Here is a 27,203-nt window from a genome sequence, read left to right on the forward strand (position 1 = left end):
GCTTACTTATTCCTAAGCTGCTCTTGACTTCACTTCCACCAGTCCCCAAGTAGTACAAAGTTGGCAAGTTACAACTGGGAAAAGCAAAAGGATATTGACTCTTGGTAGAAGACACATATAAGTTACATCCTGAGCTTTCTTGGCTCAATTAAGTCCATGTAACTGCTAGAATATAAATATAGTTATACAAGACAGACTTTTTTTGGAGGGAGGTCTATAATACTCTGCTTCAAAATACCTGATCGTGAAATAATCTCTCATACTGACTATATTTTCTACAGTTTTTAAACAAGCCTACTCAAATGTACACTAATATTTCTACATAGTAGAAAAAAAGAATTCTAAAGATCAAAAAATTACATGAAGGTTTAAATCTTTACAAAGGGGAAATTATCCTTTAGAACTATCAATTCAACTTCAAATTGTTAAAAAAAAAATCACTTAATTTTAACTTAAAAATTATTCTCCTTCACAAATATATTAACTGTGAGATACAAAGTACTGCTCCCTAGAGAGGAGGAACTCAGCACCCTCGTACTTTGTGGCACTGTTTAGAAAGGGCCATGCAGTTACTAGTCAGTTCTAAAACCCCCACTGATATAAGGCAAATTAAAGCTCAGGGAAGCTTCATGTGCAAATCATAATACATGACCATTTACCAAGTAGACAAATGTTATAGACCCAGAAACTTTTATCAATACAGTCAAAAACAACTTGACTTCAGTCATTTAAGGAACATGAAAAATGGTTTATCATACCAAAAGATTCATTCTAATAGTAAGTCAAGATTTTTCAGCTAAATATATACACAAAATTTTATTTAGAAATAATCTGAGTCACACATAAAACTACTGGATATGTTTTTTTGAATGCTACAAAAAATACTTTCCCTGTGAACGTTTTAACAGTGGAAAAATAACCCACTATAGTTTTAAACAGGCTTGTACTGATAAAAATCCATCTATAAAAAAATTACAAGTTTAAAGGAGGTTAAAATGTTTCATATGACTATTTAAAATCAAAATCTGACAATTAGTTGCTGCTGTCTTGGAATCAAGAGTAAAGCATTGCAATCATATTCTTCCATTAAGGATTATATAATTTTCTCATTTAAAAAATTACTTTTCTATCAAAACAAAACAGTGTAGTACAAAAATGTTATATTTTAAAGTGCATTATTTTATTTTTAAACAGTAATTATCTTATTCTGAGCAACCACAACAAAAAAAAAAAGTCTCTCAGTTATAATAAAACCACATTTATTGGAGTCGATCGTACCAATGTCTGGTCAAAAACTGTATACTTTCCCAATCCATCCCATGATGTTTTCCTGGTCCCCCGCTGCCGCAGACAGTTCAGCTGGTGTTGCTCACCAAGGCCAATGTCAAAGAGAATTTGGAATTCTTTTGTGTTCATTTATTATTCAACCAGTGTTGTGTTCCTGTGTTTGGGAAAAGGCTGAGCTTGACTGAGCAAGAGCATACCTACAGCATGATTGTTCTTCATTAGCAATGTATTTAAAAAGAAAAAATGGGGAAGAAAGAAAAATAAAAAGATCCAACATCTTTGTTATCATGACTAAAAATTCCTATTATGTCTTATGTTCACAAAAACAATTGGAATTTCTTCTCAAAATCAATCATGAAAAAAAAAAATACAACTGCACCTCCAGTAACATCTAAAACCAAGATTGTATATTAAATGTAGATAATCCAGAAACCAAGTGAAAAGCAATAGATTGGTTCAAATTGTAATATTACCTAAAATTTACGACATGTTTTATTTAAAATACCTACTTTCCCTTCACAATTTCAAATTACCAGACCAACAACTCTACATTAATCTACTTAAACACTCTAATTTCTAAAGCTATTAAAAACTCTCTAAAATGATAACAATAAAAACAAAAGAAAAGATAACATAAAATTCCGAAGTGTAATAACTTATTAATTTTTATACATCCCCCAAAAGCACTGGGAAGGAGCCATTGCTCAGTCAAGATATTACCTTTTCCTCAACACCATTTCTTTTCAATTCAGAAGGGGATATTGTCTATATTTAGATCAGTAATAATAAAGAAAAACATGTACCTTTCTGTTGGGATAACCACTTTGACTATGGCTTGCGACAGAGTCTGTATATGAAGTCACATCAGATAATAAACATAGAATATGTGAGTATTGTTAACAAGTAACAAGCAAAAATATACATAATGCATTGAAAACACTACACATCTAATCACAAGTTCTGCAGGCAATCACTGCATTGGAAGTAATTATACACTATGAAATTACATAAATGCAAATGGATGTGTTCACAGTGAACAATTAATGTTCACCAAATGCAAAGAATCAGAACATTCCTGCTAGAATGCACATCAATGCACTGAAATAGGTACTACACTGAGAATTATCAGATAAAGATTTTAATTTGTGAATTAACTGTTTGCCTCTGATCATACAGTTTGCTACTTTGTTCCCAAGCCTTTAAAAACAGCCCTGCAACTTCAAGTGTAATTAACTCATAACAGAACCAACAAATTCTTAAACTTGAAATTAAGTTGGTTTTATGTTTAATAAAGAAAAATACTCACCCTTTGCCTTTACTACATTAGTTAACTATTTTTGAAATACCATATATGTTGTTATATAGTCTAACACACCTCAAGACCTCGAAGCTAAGTTAGTTTGCTGCCATCCAAACAATTTAACTATTTAGGTGGTCTTTCTCATTGAAAAGTCTCTTAACCAAATAAAAACTATCATGTTCTTAGAACAAAGTAAATTCAAACACTGAATTCAAGCAAACCTGAATACAACACTGAACAAGGGGGGAGGGGAGCTTACCGAGGGGTCAAAAGGGAATGGTAGCCACAAATAAAAATATGACCTAAGTTAATTCAATATAGGGTTTCCATGGGCTAAGGCAGGGAACATATCTACTTATTTCTTTATGAGTTGCCAGAGTCACACACATATTTCTATAAAATTGTTGAAAAGAAATACTACCACAGATTTAGTATTTACATATTAGATGCAGCCCTATGTACATTGTTTAAATTACCTTCTCAAAATCCTCCTTGTTTTTAGGTGGTGGTAACATGGGAGCATTGGGGTTTTTTAACCGCTCTCTAGGCTGCGCATTAAAAGGCAGTCCGGATGGAGGTGGGGGGAGTGTGTGTTCCATCATAGAAGGCGGAATGTATATTGGATGTGGAGGAATAGGTACAGCTTTACCCCAACCTAACTTCATTTCAAAAGACATAATCATTTTTCCTACAAAAGAAAAAAGAAAAGAGAAAGGTTACTTTGACAAGCCTCCAGAGAAAAAAGTATTTCTGGTAACTTGAATTAAATTTCCTTTACAGCCTTTCAAATTTGATCTAAAGTCTCAGTACAGTTTTTATGAATAATCTTCTACACCAAAGAAAGATCTAAATTCTATAAATGGGCCATAAGAACTTTACCATTTAAATTTTTTAGAGCTCTTTCAGCATCTCTTCGATTCATAAAAGCCACAAAGCCACAATTTCTTTCTCTTGCTCGTTCTTCATCAGTTCTAGGCCACATAATTTTTACACTAGCTAATGGACCAAATCTTCCAAATTCTTGACACAGCATTTCTTCATTCATCTATTAAAAGATGAGAGTGTTTGGTTACACACAAAGGGGGGGGGGGGGGGGGGGGGGGAAGGGCCACAAAGAAGTCTATGCAGCCCAGGAAGCAAAATCATTTTCACAAAGTAAAAGGCAATGTATTAATGCTATAGTATTACATCCTAATATTAGGAACTCAACACTGGGGCATTTGCAGTATTTTCATATTAGAAGCCTTCTATTTTACTTAAATAAGCAGCTAGGGTTTAGGGTCTTAGAGCGACTGGAACCAAAGGTGTATCTGAGTTCTCTTCCTGTTTGACAGCAGTGGTTTAGCTATAAACTCAACAGCATTTCAGGCAAGAGTGGGGAGTGTATTTGTGGATGATGGAAAGAAAAACAGACTCCATTGCTTTCTTCTCTAGTACTCATCTACCAGGGTGACCAAAAAAAGTCAGAAAACTGTACATACACAGCACAGTCGGAAGTATAATTTTTTTTAACAAAATATTCCATCTAACTACCATATCCCCCAAAACACACTAATCGAACTGAAGCAAAGGAGCTGAACCACTGAAGCCAGTGTGGTGGCATGTGTGGCAATGGAGGAAGGAGGGGGGTGAGGAGGAGGAAAGGGCTCTAAGAAAGCAAGCTACACCTCCCGAAGAGGTGCCTCAAAGAGCACAATCTAGTCACTAAAGGGAAGACACAGCTTCAGGAATGTACAGGAAACAATTTGGATCTAACCAGGAAGTCCCAAGTTTACAAAACAATTACTAAATACTATCTAATTCCATCAGATTCATTAACTTCAGAATCTAAATTTTACTTTTCTAACTGTCCGACAACAAAAATGACCGTAAGTCAACACTCATTTTATTTTACTGAGATTACCTGTGGATTAATGTTTCCAAGGTATAAATTAGTGGTACTTGGATCTCCTACATCATGTGAGCCAGGGGCATAGTCATCAAGAACTAAAACAAGGAGAAAAAAACAAATTACACTCTGTGAAACACAAAGCTGAAACAATTTCTATTAATTAAAAGAGCAAAAAACTGTATTACCACCAGATGATCGATTTCTTCTTGAAGGCACATCCACTTAAAGGGAAAAAAAGAGAACAACTCTTAGTTTTTAGGATAATAAATCATAAATGCGTACATTAAAATAAACGTCACTTACTAGAACGTCGCTGACCATCAGAATCTGACTGAGGAGGCTCAAATCGACTTAACCTGCCTTTTGTTTTATGTCTCTCATCACGTTCTTCCTGAATTCTGTTGAAAATATTTAGCAGACTTAGAGTAAGCCAAATTCATACTTTGAAACAGAGCTTATCGAAGTAACATCTTCAAATAATGTAATATATTTGCATTACCAGTAATTATAACTAAGATTAGTCAGCCCCTCAAGTTACAAGACAGGAACAAGCCTATCTCTACAAGTCCACACTGAAAATAATGCCTCTTTGGGGGTGAAAAGAAAATTCAACATGAAACTACTGCTTACATTTTTGCTCTTAATAGATTTGATGACCTCTACCCTAGTGAATAAATAGGATTCCAGATAGGAAATAAACCAATTGAATTAAATCTACACATGACAAGCAGCAATGGACATTGATTACATGCTAGCTGACTCTCAAGCACATACTACCAGCTATTGTAGCTACAGCAAGCCCACTTGTAAGCCAGCTGATAACTAGTATACATACCAACATCTGATATAATCATAAGTCCAGGATGCCTATGATAGAAAATTCTCCCTATAAAACTTACTGTTTTAGTTCCTCTTTGAAAAGTTCCAAATTGCTTTTTTTCTTTTCTTTCTCCCCTTTCTTCAGTGGCTATGAAGAATATGATAAGTTACAGTTGAAACAAAGAAGAACGAACAAAATGTATGGTTTCTTTGACAGTGAAAAAATCTTCTGGGATTGCAAAATGGCAATTTTTGAATAACTGTGAATATACTAAGAGTCCACCCTAATTATAGACTTTGAAGAGCAAATTTTAAGGTGTGTGAATTACATAGCAATAAAGCTGTTATATTGTAATTGCTTTCAGAGCTATCTTACCAGCCACACAAGAAAAATCAATCTCACTATTTAATGTAATCATATTTAATTAACCAAATGTGGCTCCAAGTGGCCTGATCCCTCATTTATCAACCTATTGTTCCTTATAAAACTCCTATTTCCGATGAATAAAAACTCTATAATGAGAAATTAAAAGACAGATAACATCAGCTCTGACAGTAATCACTAAGAAGTTCTAAAACCATCCTGAGAAACATGTACATATTGCTAATAATTTTAGGATCTTAGTTTCAGAACTGTTTAAAAGAACAGTATTAACCTACATTTACAATAAAACTTTTGACTTACAATATATACTATGAATACAATAACAAATGTTCAGCGAGTATTATTGCCATGTCCTACCCTAATCTACCACCACTCATCTACATGAACTACCGAGTTAGACAACATCAAACCCAGCACCTATCCCAGACTTATAAACCATACAAAGTTTCTTGCAGGGGATGCACTCAAAGTACCAGTAACAATACCAGCTTCTAAAATAAATGCTCAATTATTTAATAATTACTTACGGGTTTTTTCGTTTCAATCACAAGAAGAGATGGCGGCCTTTCATTAGATGATTGATTTGGAGGATTTTTTTGATCTGCAAATCTTGAAGATGGCTTATAAATTTTACCTCTTTTTTCATCTGTTTCATGTTCATCTGAAATTTAAAATACTAAGTTGTAAAACTAACTTCATATAATTTTGGTTTTTGTTATTTTTATTTAAGAGGAAAATTAAGATGCTTTTAGTATTAAGATTTGAATATGAAATTAAATTTACATTATTATCACTCTACCCTGAAAAAAAAAATCACAATTTAATCACATTATAGCAAAACTATGAAACATTAAAATACCAGCAACATAATCTGCTTTTTTTTTTAAGCTTGGTACTAAGTTTTTTGTTTTTTTATTATTCCTTCATTATTCCATATTTGGTCATTTAGTTTGCTACTTAATCTAAGCACTAGAGGGTGCTAATAGGAAAGAAATGTGAAACTCAAAGTCAAAAGTTTTCCATAACTATATTGCTGCGTCATCCAAGGTTTGTTCAAATCCAGATCTCTGCTCTTACCTTTAGCTGCATTAACAACCCCTCCTCGAACAAATGTTTTCACTTTATTACCATCACTTCCTTCAAAAGCAGCAAGAAATTCCTCATAAATTTCAGCAGCTGCCTTTTCATCCTCCTAAAGACATAACGAAATATTAGTGACATAAGAACTGCTTTTTGGGTGTGGCTTGACTAGTTTTTGGCTTTTGAGGGATTTCACTATGCAGCCCAGGCAGACCTGAATTCACTATGTAGACCAGACTAGTCTTAAACAGAGACCTGCCTGCTTCCTTCCGCCCACCAAACGCTAGGATTAAAGACACTCTACGTAGAGAAACAGCTCAGCAACTAAGAGCACTTCTTCCTGAGGATCCAGGTCCCATCAACTACACGGCAGCTCACAACCTGCTGTAACTCCAGTCCACGGGGGTCAACTCCCTCTTCTGACCTCTCCGGGACCAGGCACACAAAGGGCACAAACACACACAGGCAGGCAAAACACCCATACACACAAAAAAGAACAAAGAAAAGAAATTACATACACAAAGACTCTTCTTTCCCAAATAATTCTAATAGCTACTACTTGTAGCCATTAGATATTACCAATAATTATACGCTAAATAATGAAAACAAAAAGGCTCTGCTCCTTTACTAGAAATTTAGAGAGGCAGAAAATAACTTGTCACATACAGGTAAACAAGTAAATGTATCTAAAGACAATCCATGAGTCAAACTGTAAGACAAACGACTGCATAAAAACATATTAGCCTATTACAATCCGAGAAGTTCTCCAGAGCGCAATGACTTAATTAATCAAACATAAAAATTTCATTCTCAAATAACCAAAGACACAATACAAGCAAAGCCACAGTACCTATTTCTAACATGGCATTAAAGAAGAAACTAGAAGAACTGACATTCTCAACTATACATCATCTAATGTCCCCAAAATATATATGAGTAAGAATACCAAGCTGAGGGTTGGGGATTTAGCTCAGTGGTAGAGCACTTGCCTAGGAAGCACAAGGCCCTGGGTTCGGTCCTCAGCTCTGAGGAAAAAAAAAAGAATACCCAGCTGAGAATGGTGGCACGTGCCTATCTCTTCATAGGTGAAGGCAGGAAGACAGAGTTCCAGACCAGCCTGAGTTACTAATGAGACTCTGCCTCAAAAACCCAAATCAAACAGAAGAATGGAACATCAGGAAAGAACCACATCCAATAACAAGGAGAAAAGTGTTACTCAATAGATGGGTAAGTATATCAATAAAAGGAGTGTCTAGTGTCAGAGAGAGATGCACAGACTTTCCCATAAATAAAACTGGCATAAAAACTATTTGAAAAGAGATAAAATGAAATCAATACTTTGTATTATATGCCAAGAAAAACTGCATGAAGATTAAATTTTCTTAAAAATGGAAACAATCCTAGGGATTCGTTGGGATTCTCTTAAGAATGCAAATCCTAGAAGAAAATACAGGGAAATTCTTCTATAAGCCAGAAATGGAAAAGAAAGGAAAAAAATTTTGGTTAAAAACAAGAAATCATGGGGAAACACTTCCCAACTGATTATAACAACAGTTTATAAGAATAAAATCAGAAGAAAAATTTAAAAAAAATAAAACAGGGGGAAGGGACTACTCAACTGTATCCCACTGAAAGAAATTCAAATTCAAAACTACACTGAGGTATAATTTTTCACACTACAGACTGGCAAAGAGTCCTTCAGTAAGATTCACTACATGAAAGTGTATGAAGGTGGGGTCGGTCATCACTTTATTAATATACCATTCACTCCAACAATCTTCCCTTTCAGGAATATGTCCCAAAAGGCAAACAAGAAAAAAAATAAAATGCACCTATTCATAAAAAGCATTTGTAATATAATGTCCAAAGAGTAAAACCACAAATCCCTCAAGAGGATTTTAAATGAACACAAAGCTATAAAAATGTAGAATTTTTCTATCCTACAAGTAATCACAAAGATATAACATTTGATTAAAAAAGATAAATGGAGGAAAGTACTCTCTATAGGTTATCATCCATCTAAGGGAAATGGGTAAAATACAGTACACGTGCATACAAACACACATCATCACATAGAGCTATAAATCAGAGGACAGGCAGAGCAGCTGAACTCATCTAAACATCCCTTATGTTAAAGACCTGACTTGTGTGGAGCTGCAAACATCTAAGCAGTAAACCCTTCAGGAAACACGGCTTCTAGTGCTCCTTGCACACTCATTTCCAAGTATAACCTAAAATACACTTCAAACATTACCTTTTTCTTCAGTTCCTCTTGTTCTTTTTTACTTAGAGTTCGCTTTGCTGTGCTCATTTTTCCAATACTGAATGCTTTAAGCTTGTTTTCTAGAAGAGGCTGTGAAAAGAAACAGAAAGATTATTTTGTCTTTACATACATATTTTAATGTTACCTCTGAATTCTAACAGCCTTTAATTGATAACCAAGTCTTTAGAAGAGTTACTGTTTTAAAAGTACCAATGCAAAGAAAAGCTGGGGTTACTCCAAGCAGATGCCTACCTCAGGCTGGTTCTTATGTAAATATTCATTCATTGAGGACTATTTAAACTTGGGCCCACCACCAGCTCCCAAATAAACGCACAGAGACTTATTCTTACTTATGAATGCCTGGCCTTAGCTTGGCTTGTTTCTAGCCAGCTTTTCTAACTTAAATTATCCCATTTATCTTTAACTACGTTTTTCCTATGGGCTTTTTAACCTTTCTTTTTCTTTATATCTTTCTTTCCTTCTTACTCCATGGCTGGCCCCTGGTGCCCTCATCTTCTCCTTCTCTCAATACTGACTTTTCTTCCCTAGATCTCTTCTCCTATTTATTCTCTCTATCCACCAGCCCTGCCTATTTCTTTCTTCAGCCTAGCTATTGGCCATTCAGCTCTTTATTGGACCAATCAGGTGTTTTAGGTAGGCAAAGTAACCTTTACAGTTAAACAAATGTAACATAACAGAATGTAACACATCTTTGTATCATTAAACAAATATTCCACAGCATAATGTAACACATCTTAAACTAATATTCCACAAAACCAAGGCTTAGAACAAAAACAAAAGCATAGAGGAGGGAAAATAAAGACATCAATAGGCAAAAGTAGCAATGACAGAAAACAGATTGTCAAGTGGGAGGAGCATACATTTCCACTCTCAGGAAGCCATCTGTAATTCCATTTCAGGTATTAGAAACCACATCACATCCTTTTATAACTTGATTAAGTACCTCACTTATCAAAAATATTGATATTAACATTCATTTTCTTTGCTGGGAATGTACCATCTACTGCAAATTTCAGCTTTCAGCATCTATAAAACTTTATCAATAATTTTTGAACACACAAATGAGCATCCTCAATCTGAAAATCCAAAATCTGAAACACTCCATACCACAAGTAGAAAGTTCCACAACTGATCTCAAAGAACAGGTTGCAGTCAAAATCCAGGTGCAAAATACCGTGTAACAAATTATCTTTGGACTGTATGTATAAGACATATACAAAACATGCCAGGTAGTGGTGGTGCACACATTTAATCCCAGTATTCGGGAGGCAGAGGCAGGTGGACCTAGGACTTCCAGGCCAGCCTGGTCTACAGAGGTAGTTCCAAGACAGGCTTCAAAGCTACACAGAGAAACTCTGTCTCAAAAATAAATAAATAAATTAATTAATTAATTAGTAATTTTTAAAAAGATATATACAAAACAGATGAATATTATGTTTAGACTTGAGTCCCATGCCCTTAGGTATATGAAAATATTCCAAAAATCAAAATCTTGAAAAAAAATCCAAAATCCAAAACACTTCTCATGCCAAGCAGTTCAGATACTCAACTTACATAAGAACACTGTATCTGGCAGCACTAAGTAGACCCAGTTGGTCTAAAAAAATACAAAGTGGAAGTCCTCCTTCCATCCTCCATCCTTTCCTTTGCCCACTGCCATCTCCACACCCACAGGCCTAGCTCCAGATGTGGAATGGGGTTGGGGGTTGCCTCTGCCTGATAAATGCAGCTCTCAGCCCTCAAAGAAGCTTCTCTTTGTAGCAGTAGAAGACCATTACAGAAAACTACAACTGTTCAAAATATAGGAACAACTGACTGTGAGGTGCCCAAACCCAAGGAATAGCTCAAAAACACAGCTGGAGAAAGAGACTTAAGAGCCAGAGACCAGCAAGTCTGCTTTGAGATTGTGTCTCCTAAAAATGAAAATGAAGCCACACCCTGACAATTTGGCTGCATAAACAGACCAGAATAACACCACCAACAGACATCTTAAGTGGAAGAGGGAAATCTCCAGTGGCCCTACCTCCAGACAGAAGAGAGGCCACTAAAAACTGCTGAGAGGGAGAATTAGTCTTCCCCAGGGATGAGGCCAACAACTGGTTATACAATACCAAGAGGTCAGCCCTAAAATCATATACACATAAGCAACACTAAAACCAACTCAGCAGGGTGTGTGTATGTGTGTGTGTGTGTGTGTAAATAATCAAAGAAAAAGAGGACATGAATTTGAGAAGGAGTCAGAGGGAGGAACAGGAAGGGGGAAATGATGTAATTTTATTTTAACTAAATTTTTAAAAATTAAGAAAAAGTGCAAAAAGTTGGGAGGGGGGATATAAGAGGAGTTGAAAAAGGAATAGATGGATAGTGGATTATATACATATGAAAGTCTCAATATTTTAAAAGAAAATATTTTTAAAGAATTTAGTACATTTTAATTTTATTTATTTTTTGTGTGTTTGCATGTGAGGGACAGAGCACATGTACCAAAGCATATGTGTGAAGGCCAAAGCACAACTTAAGAGAGCTGGTTCTCAGCTGGGCAGTAGTGGTACACGCCTTTAATCCCAGCACTCGGGAGGCAGAGCCAGGCGGATCTCTGTGAGTTCCAGGAAAGGTGCAAAGCTACAGAGAAACCCTGTCTCAAAAAAACAAAAACCAAAGAGAGAGAGAGAGAGAGAGAGAGAGAGAGAGAGAGAGAGAGAGAGAGAGAGAGAGAGAGAGAGTTGGTTCTCTTCATCCATAATATCCACAATGTAGATCCCGAGGAGCAAACCTGGGTGGGTCAGGTTTAGTGGCAAGTGCCCTTACAACCTGAGCCACCTAGTCGGTCCAAGGAAACAGTATTTTAATGAAGCCTTCATATGTACAATCTAGAAGTAGTTTCCTTCTGAAATTTGATCTAAATAGTCTATAGGTTTAGTTGCTTCATGTTACTCATTTGATTCACAAACTTAAAAGGTAGGATTGTTAATTAAATACAACCTAAAACCCTGAAATCTGAAGTTTTTCTCTTCCTTACTAAAATGAGAAGTTAACAAAGAACTAAATTACTTTGGAAGTGTAGTATGGAAGAGAAACATTGAGGCCACCTACTTTGAAGTTACATTAAAAGCCCTCTGGGAAAGAAAAGCAGTTAAAAATACAAAAGGCAATCAATCAAGCAATCTCTCTGTCTCTCTGTCTCTGTCTCTGTCTCTCTCTCTCTCTCTGATTTTTACTTATTTTATGAGTGTTTCACTTGCATATATGCATGTGGTGCACAATGAGATCAGAAGAGTGTCAGATTCCCCTGGAACTGGAGTTACAGATAATTGTGAGTCACCTGTGGGGTACTGGGAACTAAACCTGGGCCCTGGGCAAAAAAATAGCAAGTGCTCTTATCCAATGAGCCATCTCTCCAGCCTCAAAAGTCAATTCTTTTAAAACAAATTCAAAATCATCTTTTCCTCAAAAAAGAAAGAAAAATGTCTTGCCATCATTCACTGTCATTGGAGTTAGCTTCAAAGTTTAAACAAATGAAAATTACATAGAAATTCAAGAAAAAACACAATTTTAAGAAACAAAATTTGTGGCTGGGAATGGTTGACACACATTTTTAATTCTAGAATTCAGGAGTCAGAGGCAGGCACATCTGAATTTGAGGCCAGCTTGGTCTACAGAGCAAGTTCCAGGACTCTCAGGGCTACACAAGGACACCCTGTCTCAAAAAACAAAAGGGGGGGGGAGGGTGTGAGAAGAAGGAAGAAGAGGAGGAGGAGGAAAAAAGAAAGAAAAGAAACAAAATTCATGTGCTCAAATTTTATTAGTATCCTAACAGCTAGATTTAGATATCCAGAAGAGAAAATGGCAAAGAAAATTACGGAGTGTTTCTCAAAGAAGCAATATAATCATTTATGTAAGTTAGTTTTTGGGGGGTTATGGGGTTTTTTTGTTTGTTTTTTTCTTTTGATTTTTTGGAGACAGGGTTTCTGTGTAGGGAACCTGCCCTGGAACTCTCTCTGTAGACCAGGATGGCCTAAAACTCAGAGATCCACCTTCCTCTGCCTCCTGAATGCTGGAATTAAAGTAGTGTGCTACCACCACCCAGTGAGATCCTGTCTTTTTAAAAAAAATAGAAATAAAAAAGTATGATCAGTGTTCAATGCTGGCTGATAACTTAATATTTTCTGAACTTTTTCACAAGAAAAATTATTTAAGTTGTACACTTTTTTAAACTAGTGTTAGGGAGTGAATGGAGGGCCTCATACATGTTAGACCAGTATGCTACCACTAACTTATATATACCTACCTCAAGAAAAATGATTTTAAATAGATTTTTACACACTAAAAGACCCAGTGATGCTTTGTAGTAAAGAACCCATTTCTCGAGGGCAGGTTAGAACTCAGTCAGTGAAATGTCTACACCAATGAGAACCTGTGTATGGATGCCCAGCACCTATGCAAAAAGCCAGTGGTGGTGAGGTATGTGTCTGTGACCCCAGCACTGTGGGTCTGAGGCTCAATGGCTAGCCAGGCTTGCAGAATGCAAGAGGAGCTCTAGGTTAAATGAGGGGCCTTGGTTCACAATAAACAATGTGGAGTGACTGAGAAAGATGCCCAATGTTGACCACTGGCCTCTACTTGCACCTGCACACACACACACACACACACACACACACACACACACACACACACACACACACACATTTATGCATGTACACACAGAGAAGAGAATCTCTTTCTGTGTTCCTGATTGTCCCAGGACTCCACTTACAAAAGTGACTAACATCTAGTCCTGCTTGCTTTCAGAGAGAATATACGATCTTAGAAACAAGGACTGCATCCTTTTTTATATTGTGTATGTGTTCATGTTGTGGGTAGGCAGTGTGCACACCAAGGCATGTCTGTGGAGGTCAGAGAACAACTCTCTGAAGTCATTTCTCTCCATCCACCTATAAACAGACAGGTTCTAGGGATCCAACTTGTTTCTAGGCGTGCACAGCCAGCACCTTTACCTACTGAACAATTTCACCAGATCCAAGGACTGTCTTAATTGCCTGAATATGTCTAGTAATTCAATAAACATGACAATAATCACTTTACATTCAAATGTTTAAGTTTCAAATAAAATTAAGCAAACACCTTCAACAAAATGTCTAATATAAGCTACAAATGTTTCTTTAAATAAAGAGTCTATTGCTAATAAAAAATATTAATTTCATATAATTGAAAATGAAACAAGTACAAAACCACCATACTCAATCAAAGACAGAGTAACCCGTTAGCCATCCTTTATCATCTTTAGCAATACTCACTCTTGAGAGATTCTGATGAGGAGAATCACAAAGGCTTTCACGGGCACTTTCATTCCTATAATTGTGTTTTCTTGGGCTTTTAGGTCGTGTTCGACTTGGCATATCACTATCTGAGGGTCCAGATGCATCCATCTTCAGATAAAGTTTTAAAAATGGTTTCAAAAATGACATCCATAGTACTAAAAACTAGAATTAATCCAAAGTGTCTACATATTGACAGTTTTCACTAGGTTATCTAAAAAACACATTATTAACAACACCAAGTTCAAAATTCCTTAAGCGGTTTTCCAACCTGACTTACCCTTGAAATCTCAAATATTACATTGGAAACATTTGTTACTCTTTCCTTCTCTTTCAAGAAAATAATCTGTCAAATACCCAAGTCAGATAACGAGTTTATTAGTTCATAAAGCAGTTATGAACTACTACGAACACACTCTAGTAAGTAGCAGACCTTATATGTACTTGTTTCATCACACAGGATATGAAAACCAAAGACTCATACAAGAGTTGAGTCTTAACAATTTTACAACTTCACTTTTTTATGTTTTAACAATACTCTTTTTTTTTTTTTTTTTTTTGAGTCAAGGTCTGTTAAAACAGTTGGTCAGCTTAAATTTCATGATCCCATGATCTTCCTTCCTGCTTTATCCTCCCATATGCTGGGGCTACAGGCATAGCCCCCACCCTGTTCATCCACTAAAATATCCTTAAACTAGCATACTTTACTGTAGATGATGGGAATGAATGAAACAGTTTATTTTAGAGTCACTTCCTTGATTCATGCTAAAGTGCCAATATTTTGCCTACCAGCTTCTGTACTATCAGGGAAAATGTCAACACAATGAGAAAGGCAAATAATGCCTTGGCATTTTTACAAAAGGGTTTTTATTTTGGCCTACATGAAGCACGGGAGGAGAGCACATGTGCACTTGTTTGTGCAGGAGTCTGGAAGCCAGAGGTTGTTGTCAAGTATCTTCCCTAGTCACTTGCCACATTATTATTTGAGGCAAGGTCTTTCACTGAACCTGAACAGAAGCTGGCTAGCCACCAAGGTGCTCCAGGGATCCATCCACCTGTCTGTCTCCCCAGGACAAAGAGTAAACGAAACATGAACCACCATGCCCAGCTTTCACACAGGTACTGTGTCAAGCATTTTACCTACTGAGCCATCTCCCAAGCCCCTATTACAAAACAGCCGAGTTCATATACTCCTAAAAGGTTCTCAACAGCTTGGAGGAGGAGTCTGCACACCATACTTTAATACTGCTAGAACCCAGGAAAAAAGTATTCACTGCAATATTCAAAATGCCAAAAAGCTTTAAATGAAAAAGGTATATAACCACTAAGAAAACAAATACATCTAACTTTCTATAGTGGAACATTATATCATGAGAAAGAACTGATCAGCACTCTCTATGCCAGCTTATCTTCAGGAATTTCAATAGGCAGGTACAATGTGCAGCAAGAAAAGGGTGTATGTAAATGTAATCAATATATAAACAAACATTCATGTACACAGAATTTTATGAGCACAATAAAAAAAATACATCAAGTTTCTAGTGCAATTTGAGGGAGTTTATATACAATTTGAGGAAGTTTATAATAAACAAAACACAAAGCCAGACACAATTAAATGTTCACACAATATAACTGTATTCATTTACCATGTGATTCATACATATAGACATATAAAGAGAAATTGTATATTTAAGGAAAAAAAGAAAAAAGGTATCTTTTATACTTACATGCGCATCTGAAGATCCAGATGAATGTACATCCGATGATCGGCTCTACAAAATAACAAAAGCAAGTATTTAAAGGATCAGAAACTCTTTCTACATTGTTTATACTGCAGAGGTTTAATCTTCCCTGGCTTTCAGCAACTGGTTTTCAGCTAATGAAAATGAACAATACAATGGCATTCTCTGGCTCAAAAAAACAAACAAGCCTGTGATCCAAGGTAAATGTGTTAAGTAAATTCTTTAAAATTAACTGCATATTTCCAAATATGACATAAATGCAAATGAAAAATCTGAACTGTAACTACCTTTTCATAACACAAGCTGCAAACCTAACACTGTTCCTAACAAAACATGTATACAAAGGCTTCTCCCAAGTCCCAACACTGCCAGAGCAGCACTTCTTAGGACACAGAAATCTATGTTTTTCTAGTCACTCACAGCAAACATAAATAATGGGTTCTAACAGCAAGAAAACACACATCTTAACCTTCGTTGCGTAGGAGAAGGCTCACAATTCACTGCAGAACTAGTTCAAGGAGAGGAAAATCTTATCAAATCTCCATGCTCAACTGGCTGTAAGAGAACTGCTTCTGCCAGGCTGGTCTATGGCATCCGTAGTCCCAGCACTCAAGAAGCAGAGGCAAGAGGACGACCTCTGAGTTTGAGGTCAGTCTGGGCTACATAGCAAGCTCTGGGCCAGTCAAGGCTACACAGTGAGACCCTGTCTCAGATAGAGCAAGTAAGCGAGCTGGCTAGCTATTTCTAATGAAGCATGCCACAGGCTAAGTTCTGGCACAGAAAAGAACTGTCTTTAAATACTGCCATTTTGGGGGAATGTCAACTGTTAAAATTTCACATTACTTTTTTCTTAAATGACACATTTCAGAGTAAACAAGGTGCTGAGTATTGTTTTAATTACCTCATCCACATTCACTTCTCTGAAACCCAGTGAGCCAACCCTTAAGAAAAATTAGTAAAAGGCAGCAGGGACTGCGATCCCTACCACCTTCATCTCAGAACTTTAAAGATTTTTTAGAAGAAAAAACACAAACTTTATGAAAAAAAATCCATTCATCCAAATCACTTTTTGAAGAATCATTCCTGGACAGGAAAATTCAATATTAAAACCATATAAAAAAATATTCAAAATTATTTATATATGTAATACAACTTTATTCAACAGCTCAAAATTCCAAAGAGAACTCTTTGCAAGTAGCAAAGGAATTGTCAAGATAATCCTGAAGTTTACATAGAAGCAGCAGCTTGCAAGACAGCACCTTAATGGGCTGGAGAGGTGGCTCAGAGGTTAAGAGCACTGCTTGCTCTTCCAAAGGTCCTGAGTTTAATTCCCAGCAACCACATGGTGGCTTACGACCATCTGTAATGAGATCTGGTGCCCTCTTCTGGCCTGCAGAGATACGTGCAGACAAAACACTGTATACATAATAAATAAATAAATCTTTAAAAAAAAAAAAAAAGACAGCCTCTCTTTGTTTTCATTTCTAGGATTTCAAAATAAAAGCCACCAGATACTCTGTTTCCCCAAAGTTAAGTCTCTTCAGACGCCAGACATTTGTAATCTAATCATCAAGACTATCACTCAGGACCACTACGACAGCAGGTAAAGGTGCTTGCCAAGCCTGATGACTTGTGTTCAATCCCTGCGATCCACCTGGTGAGAAAGAACCAGCTCCCACAGCGGTCCATCCTGTCACCACAATAAGTAAAATAATAACAAAATGTAAAACCAAAAATAAAAAAAAATGCTATCACTTAAATAACTATTCACCAAGGTGGCAAACAATCTCAAAATCAAAGGTAACCAGTTCAAAAGTCAGCTACAATGTGATGAACTTGTAAACAAAGCAGTAACAGCAGGACCTGAGAAGATGAATCAGCTGATTTCAACTAAGGTAAGATGTCAATACTTACTGCAAACCTTTTACCAATGATATGCTGCTTAACTACCCAGCATTCAGATCAGAATAATTTTAGACTTATGATTAACAAAGAGATGCAAACTGAGGTTCATTAAGACTTTTACTTTATGTGCATGGTGTGTATATGTGTGTGTGTGTGTGTGTGTGTGTGTGTGTGTGTGTGTGTGTGTGTGTGTGTGTGTCTTATGAAGGGCAAATAACGATGTGTAGAAGTCAGTTCTCTCCTTCTACCACCTGAGTCTCCAGGGATTGCACTCAGGTGGTCAGGCTTGACAGCAAGCGCCTTTACCTGTGAACCTGTCCCTGGCCTAGACACTAAAGAAAAAAAGACAGTTGAAACAATATGGTTATACCACAAGAGCACATCTGGCCAGGCAAATCTTAACCTGGCAGGGAAAGGAAGATTGCCAGGAAAAGCTTCTAGGAAAGGATATGAAGATATCTGAAGTAAAGCCAGCAATTCAATAACCTCTAACCTATGGCCCTCCAGCTTCAAATTCCTTCTAATCTGTATTTTGGAACAACTCTCCTAAAGGACTTTCCAGCTCTTAGTTTATTCCCTACATTCAAACCTCTCCACAATTCACTATCTGTCCAGTCTTCACCCTCCCCATGAAAGTGCACTGAACACTACCTGGACTAGTCACTCAACAATCAATTCATTTCCCATTCATTTTCTGTCTTCATCTTCCCCAGTTCTTTCTAATACCCCAAAATACAACCTTCAAAGCTCTGCTCACTGTTCAAAGAAATCAATCAAATTCCACTAAGCTCTGGATAGCTCCCAGTCTCCACTCAAGCATATCATTTCCTTACTTTCAGATACTTCTGACAGGTCTGCCTTGTTCTGCATACTGACTCTCTCGTGCTACACAGCATGCTCCCCAAACTCTGGAAATTTCTTGTTTGAAATGTTGGATCTCAGCATTACACTCATGATCATGCAAGAGAAAGAATTTCAATATAACTGTTGACTTATACCAGTCTACACAAGTGCCTACCAAAAAAAGCTGCACTTGCCGGGCGGTGGTGGCGCACGCCTTTAATCCCAGCACTCGGGAGGCAGAGCCAGGCGGATCTCTGTGAGTTCGAGGCCAGCCTGGACTACCAAGTGAGTTCCAGGAAAGGCGCAAAGCTACACAGAGAAACCCTGTCTCGAAAAACCAAAAAAAAAAAAAAAAAAAAAAAAAAAAACAAAAAAAGCTGCACTCTAGACTACATACCACTCGGCCCGCTCATTAACAAGTGGCTATTCAAGCCAAACCAAGGTTTCCACTTAAATTTGGGGGTTGGGGGGGGGATGGCTCAGTGGTTAAAGAGCACTGGCTACTCTTACAGAGGACCTGGGTTCAATTCTAAGCACCTACATAGCCACTCACAAGTCCCAAGGGATCCAGTGCCTTTTTCTGGTCTCTATGGTTACCAGACACATATATGGCCCACAGATATACACGTAGGCAAAACACCCATACACACGAAGTAGTACTTTTTAAAACTTTAAGAACATTAAAACATTCTGTATAATAATTATTTACTCATACTCATAAATACTATCAATATAGGAAACACTTAAATACATTTTTTTTTTTTTTGGTTTTTCGAGACAGGGTTTCTCTGCGTAGCTTTGCGCCTTTCCTGGATCTCGCGCCGTAGACCAGGCTGGCCTCGAACTCACAGAGATCCGCCTGCCTCTGCCTCCCGAGTGCTGGGATTAAAGGCGTGCGCCACCACCGCCCGGCTAAATACATTTTTAATGTCTCTAAATGTTCTTAAAAGTTGAGGAACAAACCTATAACTCTTAATAGTCTCAAGTGTTATTGGCTTTCAAAACTTATTTCCGGGATTGAGGGTGTACCTCAGTAACAGAGTGTACACTCAGTGTGTACAAGGTCCTAGAATCAATTCTCAGTGACAATACAGTTTAAGAGGCAATCTGCAAGATTAATTTTTTATTCTAAAATTCCATAACAAAATTTTTATTATTTATTTCAAAAGTGATACTTGGTGCTGGAGAGATGGCTCAGTGAGTGGTTAAGAGCACTGGCTGCTCTTCCAGAGGATCTGGCTTCAATTCTCAGCACCTACATGGCAACTCGCAACTGTCTGTAACTCCAGTTCCAGGGGATCTAACACTTTCACAGACAAACATGCACGCTGAAGATGAATGTGCATGAAATAAAATTTTTTTTAAAAAGTGATGCTCATTGTAAAAAGGGTGAGAGAAACAAAGTCTTCAACATGTACACCAAATGATCTCTTCACTCATTTGCCACTATGGTAAATGACTGTATTTTCTAAGGTTTACTTTCCAAGAGGAAAGTATCCAAAATAAAAGTCAAAAAAATTAAAACAAAGGCTTTTAGAAAACAAATCAGTCCAGTAAGATAATACTGTTTAACACCAGCAGCCATAATCATCTAGCAAAATAGTGCTGAAAGCTTGTCTAAAACATAGGATCTAGAGCAGCAGTTCTCAACCTGTTGCTCATGATCCCTTCGGGGTCAAACAGCCCTTTTACAGTAATTCCAGTTCCAGGGGACTGATGCCTTCTTCTGACCTCCTTGGACATAAGGCACAAACATGATGTACATACATTATTACATTCAGGCAAACACTCATACACATAAAATAAAGTAAATATATACCTAAAACCAAGTCTAAAACACACTCATCAAGAAAATGGGAGTTCAGCCGGGCAGCAGTGGCACACACCTTTAATCCCAGCACTCAGGAGGCAAAGGCAGGTGGATCTCTGTGAGTTCAAGGCTATCCTGGTCTACAGAGTGAGATCCAGGGCAGGCAACCAAAACTACACAAAGAAACCCTGTCTCAAAAAAACGGGGAAAAAAAGAAAGAAAGAAAATGGGAGTTCGGAGACCAGAGATGTAACTCCATTAGGAGAGTGCTTGCCCAGCATGCACAAGGCCCTGGGTTTGATTCCAATACTTTATACACCAGAGGAGGTGACACATGCCTATATTCCCAGCACTCAAGAGGTAGAGACAGCAAGATGAAGAGTTCGAAGTCATCCAAAGCTACATAGAGCGTTTGAAGCAAGCCCATTAGACCATGTCTAGGAAAAAAGGAAGGAGGGAGGAAGGGAGGGAGGGAGAGAGTAAGTTCAAGCTGGACATATGATCAGGCCTGTAATCCTAGCACCCTGGATACTGAATATTTATTATCCAGGGTGCTAGGATTACAGAGTCCAAGGCCAGTCTAGGCTATATAATGAGTTCAAAGCTAGCCTAGGCTAGAATAAGATCCTGTCTCAAAGAAAAGGAGGAGGTGTCATATTTCCTACTTCCACTCGAAAACACAACCAACCACCAAAAACATTAACCATTTTATATTTTAAGATAAAGTTACAATCATGACATATTTAAGGTTCAGTTTCAAGCTGGCAAACTATGAAGAGCTGAATTTTCAAAGTTTGTGTTCTGCTTGGAATTTTTCATACTTAAATCCTCACCTCTCTCTCTCTCTCTCTCTCTCTCTCTCTCTCTCTCTCTCTCTCTCTCTTTCACACACACACACACAGAGGAATTAATGGGAATCTCAAGCCTTAGATAGATTCTAATTTTACTATTTTTTAAGCATTACTTTTTTGCTAGTAAGCAGTCTTTCAATTCAGTACTACATGCTCAGTAGTTCCTGTTTTATTCATTCACCTCTATAAGACAATTTTTGATGATAGTGTGCAACAACTTCCTCCAAACTAAACCTCCATGTTGGAGAGATCTTAAGACACAATATTCTAAAGGGAGGTGAAACATTCCATCCTGCAGGGAAGCTCAGAAAATAATCCAAAAGCTTCAGGAAGTTCCTGAAACTAACCAGGTATCCTAGACTGCTACCTTTTCAAGGGAATTAAGTACTGAAGACTCCTGAGACACACTCTCAGACCAAAGACACCTTAAAGAGACCAGCTAAGAGGCCCAGAAGACTCTCAGACAAGCGGAGTTACCTGGAAAAAGCTCAGACCAATTGCAAATAGCTGTTTTTGAGTCATTTCTTCTTCTGTAAATAACATCTCATCCATATTCCTGTAAGTACGCCCCATAAAATACATTGGTTCACCAAGTTGGACGGTGCTGGTATCCTTACTCTGGTCTTCGGTCTGCCTGTCAGTTCCCTATCTGGAGTTAAGTAGACTTTGGTTCACATCTCCCAGAAAGTATTACACAAGAGATTATTTAAAAACAAAAAATAAAATAAAAATAAAAAAGGGTAATGGGGCAGGCAAAATGGTTTACCTGACAATTAAAGCCTGACAATCCTAAGTTTGATCTCCAGGACCCAAATAATAAAGGAAAAGAACCAACTCATTCAAGCTGTCCTCTGACCTTACCCCATGCCCATACACAAACACACACAATAAATGCATTTAAAAAAAAAAAAAAAAAAAAGAAAAGGAAAGGAAAGGAAAGGGGCACTGTCACTGCCACAGAGTGTAATTATCATTCTCTTCACATCCTCATTTGTATGAACATGCAAACAAAATAAGGTCAAAATAACATTTTTTTTTCTTTTTTTGGTTTTTCGAGACAAGGTTTCTCTGTGTAGCCCTGGCTATTCTGGAACTTGCTCTGTAGACCAGGCTGGCCTCAAATTCACAGAGATCCACCTACCTCTGCCTCCTAAGTGCTGGGAATTATAGGCATGGACCACCACTGCCCAACAAAATAACAAATTTTTAATAAACTATCTTAATATATAGCAATATCTTAGGTTAACAACAATAGGTTCTTGTCTCTCCCCTCTAAATCAAAGCTATAACATGGCTCCAAAACTCCTCCTGAAGCCAAGCAATACTTTAGTAAAAAAAAAAAAAAAATGCAATAGGAAATTTCTGTTCATTTCTAAAATATGTATTTAATGTCTACCAGGAGATATTAAAATGAAAAGTATAAAACAATTACATGAAAATGAAAGGGAATCAAGTCCCCTTATCAGGGACAACTACATACACTGTGTACATCATTTGACAATAAATACATACAGTTAATTTTAAAGCTAAAAAGAACTCTAGTGGTTTGTGTATTTTGTAATTAAGAGACACGAAGGGGGCCAGGGACATGACTCAGAGAATATAGGTAGTTGCCACACAGCCTGGAGACCTGAGTTTGATTCTCAGAACCCAGTGTCCTCTGACTTTCATATATGCAACTGTGGCATGAGAGTCCAAACATACATACATACATACACACACACACACACTTTGAAAAAAGAAAGTCTTCACCATTGTCAATGGCAAAAGCCCTGTATCTTGTACAAAGTTAACATTTTCTTCAATGTCTAGAAATGACTTAATAAGTACCTCTATCCTGTAAATACCTGTTATTTCCAGAGAAAGAAATCAAATCATATGAAAGGCTGGAAATTCCAAATACTGTAGTCCTAGCCAAAATGATCTTATAATCTCATGTCTGAACTTATATTCAAAATAAAAGAAACATCAATTTGAGTAGTCATTATGATAGCTGATGATTTAAGAATCACAGGATCAATGTGTACCCTGACATTTTGAAAACCAAGAGCTTTCTATTTCCTTTTAAAAGTAAAGGGAGCTGGAATGGTTAACACATACCAATAATCCCAACTCTGGGGAGATAGAGGAAAGGAGAATCAGGATGCTGAAAGTTACAGTGCAAGCTCAAATCAGCCTGGCCTACATGAGGCCCTGTCTCAAAAACCTAGCTAGCAGCCAGATGTGGTGGTGCACACCTTTAATCCCAGCACTCGGGAGGCAGAAGCAGGCAGATCTCTGTGATTTCGAGGCCAGCCTGGTCTACAAAGAGAGTTCCGGGACAGCTAGGGCTGTTACACACAGAAACCCTGTTTTGAAAAACCAAAAAAGAAAAAAAAAAAACAAAAAAAAAAACCCTAGTAAGCAGGATGGGGTGAATATGCTTAAGATTTACTATTCATAGGCCGGGCCGTGGTGGCGCAGGCCTTTAATCCCAGCACTTGGGAGGCAGAGGCAGGAGGATCTCTGTGAGTTCAAGTTCAAGGGCGCAAAGCTACACTGAGAAACCCTGTCTCGAAAAACCAAGAAAAAAAAAATCCAACAAGTTACTTAACACTCAAAGGAAGCAACTACACATTCACAGCCATGAGAAGTATTCTTTTAGAAGGAAGTCTGAACACACACTTTGAAATGTTTTCAATGTATCCGGCCTCAAGTAGAGGATAGTTAATACTTCGAGAAGGAAAAACAGAATATTTATGGATGTGGCTAGCTTTTTGGATGTAATAGCCTCCTAATACAGTGAGAAGCTGTTTTTGTCATGGGTCTGAAATGAAGGCTGGCAGCATGAGGTACCCCTTTACTCACCTTCTCCCCAAGAAAGGTGAGGAGAGGAAATAAATCTACTAGAAAGGAAATTAACTTACAGCAAAGGTTTGGTGTAAGCACACCCAAAACTACCCCCCTACCATAGTTTCACCTAACTAAAGAATGTTTAGTAAAGGCATTACTATTTGCAAAGTAAATATGGGGCAATCATTCAGCAAAATGACAGAAAAACTCGAGTCTTATTAGAAACAGAGAGCAAGTATCCAATGTGTTGTTTTTCAAATCAAACAGCAAATACAAGACTCCCTTTTCTGTAAACTTAACTACCTAATAATGGACTGATAACCATACACTTTTAAGTCCCTAGGTTCTTTTAAGTGTTACCCAACTTCTTGTCTCTGCATCTAAAGCCTCACAACTAGTTTATGGCAGTACTTATCACCTTCCATACCAAGTTGAGGGATGAGGATCTCAAAGCAAAATAATACAAAATACAAAAACGCACACGATTAAACGCCCTGGCCAAGATGGCAACTAATACCAGATGTTAACACAACCTTACTAACAAACTACTTTCAGAGGCCAACGGTTTCCCCAGCAGTGCACTGGGCTCCCGGGAAACTCAAATCCAAGGCTCTATTCTTTGGTCACTTTCCAGGTCTACAGTAGTTTTCCTTTCCAGTAGAAACCCCACACACTGATGGAGACCCCCAAGTCCGCGGCCCTCAAAAGTGGTGTTCACTTTTCACTTCCTGAGAAGTGATGGAAAAGCCACATGTGGAACCCCGAGGCACAGAGAGCAGCTCCCTCCACACGTCCCACCCCGAGGCCCTCCACTGGCGGGCCTCTCCCACACTTGCGACCGTCCAGGCTAATCTCCTGGAAGGTATGAGAGAAGCTGAGTAAGGCCAGGAGCTAGTGAGACCCAAAATAAAGAAGGTGGGGGCGAGGGAGAGAAACAGACCGGGAACCTTCCCGCCTCTCCCAGACGCTAGCCCCGCGGCCTCCGAGCGCAGCAAGATGCGACCCAAGGACGCCGAAGCATTATCTCAATCACTAGTGTGACCCCAAAGTCAAAAGAGGGGCGAGCCCCGCTCGCCACCGCCCCCAGGCACGTTAGTGTGGGGCTGAATCCCGGCCGGGACGGACGCGCGCTCTCAGGCCTCTCAACCTGCGCACCTTGGTGCAGCGGTGCCAGGCCCACTGTGGCGAACAGGCCTTAGGCCCTCACCCCAGTGAGCTCTCGAAGGCCACAGATTTCTGGGAGCCCCAGAGCACAGTGGAAGACCCGCTGACTGACGGAGATCTCTAAGAAACTACCTTTGAACTGGCCTTCTGAGATCCGCCTGGCGTTTTGTCGGCCATCTTGAGCTTTGCTCCTCCTTCAGCGGAGGCAGCAGCGCGGGTGAGTCGAGCACCGAGAGAGCAGATCGCCGCGGAGCGCGCCAGACTCCAGCCAGGCTGAATAACCGAATGCCGAAATAAAGAACTCAGACGCGCCGTCCCGGGTGACTTCCGTGTCCCGGCGCTTCGCGCGCCCCGCCCACTCCTCTCGCCTTCCGGTGAATTGCGGCGTCTAAGTCACGTTACCCGGCCGCGGAATTTAGGGAATCTCCTTGACCCGACTTTCAAGGCCAAGTGATAATTCAGTCATTTTCTTTCTCGAGCCAACCGGTGTTAGATGCGAGCGGGTTCTACTTCCTGGGGCGGGAAGGAAGCTGCTGCTTAAAAGAACTGCAGTAGCCACGTGGGCCGAGCGTCTCCGCTCAGAAAATAGATCTGACCGGCGAGACACTTGTTTGCGCCACGGCCCCTCGGGAGCTCAGACCTTGGTGGGAAGGCAGATTTGCAATCTGCTCACGTTAAAATGCTGAGCAGTGAGCTAGTGGTGGTGACTGCGGAGTTGAGAAAAAGCATTCGGCCCAACCTGAGGATAATCGGATAAAAACTGTTTAGGACGTCTGAGCATGGTACCAGCAGAGACTGAAATTTTAAAAAAAAATCGTAGAGACGGTGTTATAAATCGAGCATATGTGTAAATTATTTATTTTTACTTGGCGGTGCAGGCACGCCGTAGCAACCGAGTGGCGGTTAGAGGGATAATTTGCAGTTGTTGCTCACCTTTTCACCACGATGGGATCCGGGGATCGAACTCAGGTGGGCGGGTTTCCTCAGCAAGCGCCTTTTACCCTCTGAGCCATCTGCAGCCAGCGTCTGCTTTTGTAGAGCATAGTCACAAAAGCCGTGTAGCAGAAGATGGCTTTGAACTGCTGATTCTCTTGTCTCTCAGCCTTAGGTCCTGGGGTTACAGTCTTGGCCCACCATGCCCCTGGTTTTTGTTTGTTTGGGGTTTGTTGGTTAGTTGGTTTTGGTTGGGGGGCGGGGGCTTTTTGTTTTGTTTTGTTTTCTCTTTTTTTGGTTTTTTTCGAGACAGAATTTATCTGTGTAACTTTGGAGCCTGTCCCAGAACTCACTCTGTAGACCAGGCTGCCCTCGAACTCAGAGAGATCCTCCTGCCTCTGCCTCCCGAGTGCTGGGATTAAAGGCGTGCACCACCACTGCCTGGTGAGAAAGGCTTTCTTTCTTTCTTTCTTTCTTTCTTTCTTTCTTTCTTTCTTTCTTTCTTTCTTTCTTTCTTTATTTATTTATTTATCTATTATCAGCTTGATACAGTATAAATTCTTATCCTAATAGTAAAATGTTTCATTGAGGCTTGCCCAGTAATTGAGTAAAACCAAAACTTATTATAAGCCACAGTCATCCTAGGATCCCCCCTGCTATATAGCCTCCCTGGTTCTGTGGACTGCAATCTGATTGTTCTTTGCTTTATAGCTAGAATCCACTTATGAGTGAGTACATACCATGTTTGTCCTTCTGGGTTTG

General features: G+C 38.6%; 1 protein-coding gene across 5 annotated transcripts in view; it reads right to left on the bottom strand.

Annotated features, from left to right (window-relative positions):
* The window catches only part of U2surp (U2 snRNP associated SURP domain containing), a 58,250-nt gene extending 32,265 nt beyond the window's left edge, over positions 1 to 25,985 (bottom strand). The window contains exons 1-13 of one of the 5 annotated variants that reach the window (XM_052716961.1): positions 25,641 to 25,979; positions 16,089 to 16,133; positions 14,341 to 14,472; positions 9,017 to 9,115; positions 6,760 to 6,874; positions 6,210 to 6,343; positions 5,378 to 5,445; positions 4,782 to 4,876; positions 4,664 to 4,699; positions 4,491 to 4,573; positions 3,467 to 3,632; positions 3,064 to 3,275; positions 2,091 to 2,134 (exon numbers count right to left, since the gene is read on the bottom strand). In XM_052716961.1, coding sequence (XP_052572921.1) covers positions 2,091 to 2,134; positions 3,064 to 3,275; positions 3,467 to 3,632; positions 4,491 to 4,573; positions 4,664 to 4,699; positions 4,782 to 4,876; positions 5,378 to 5,445; positions 6,210 to 6,343; positions 6,760 to 6,874; positions 9,017 to 9,115; positions 14,341 to 14,472; positions 16,089 to 16,133; positions 25,641 to 25,685 — 1,274 coding nt within the window. In that variant the 5' untranslated portion in view covers positions 25,686 to 25,979. Of the gene's footprint in view, positions 1 to 2,090; positions 2,135 to 3,063; positions 3,276 to 3,466; positions 3,633 to 4,490; positions 4,574 to 4,663; positions 4,700 to 4,781; positions 4,877 to 5,377; positions 5,446 to 6,209; positions 6,344 to 6,759; positions 6,875 to 9,016; positions 9,116 to 14,340; positions 14,473 to 16,088; positions 16,134 to 25,640 lie in introns of those variants that run through there. The other 4 variants (XM_052716971.1, XM_052716979.1, XM_052716989.1 and 1 more) reach the window with 4 other exon arrangements.
* Positions 25,986 to 27,203: the final 1,218 nt, after the last annotated feature.

The sequence above is a fragment of the Peromyscus californicus genome, unplaced genomic scaffold (genome assembly GCF_007827085.1).
Source record: "Peromyscus californicus insignis strain IS unplaced genomic scaffold, ASM782708v3 Scaffold_11__1_contigs__length_118956290, whole genome shotgun sequence".
NCBI classification, from domain to species: domain Eukaryota; kingdom Metazoa; phylum Chordata; class Mammalia; order Rodentia; family Cricetidae; genus Peromyscus; species Peromyscus californicus.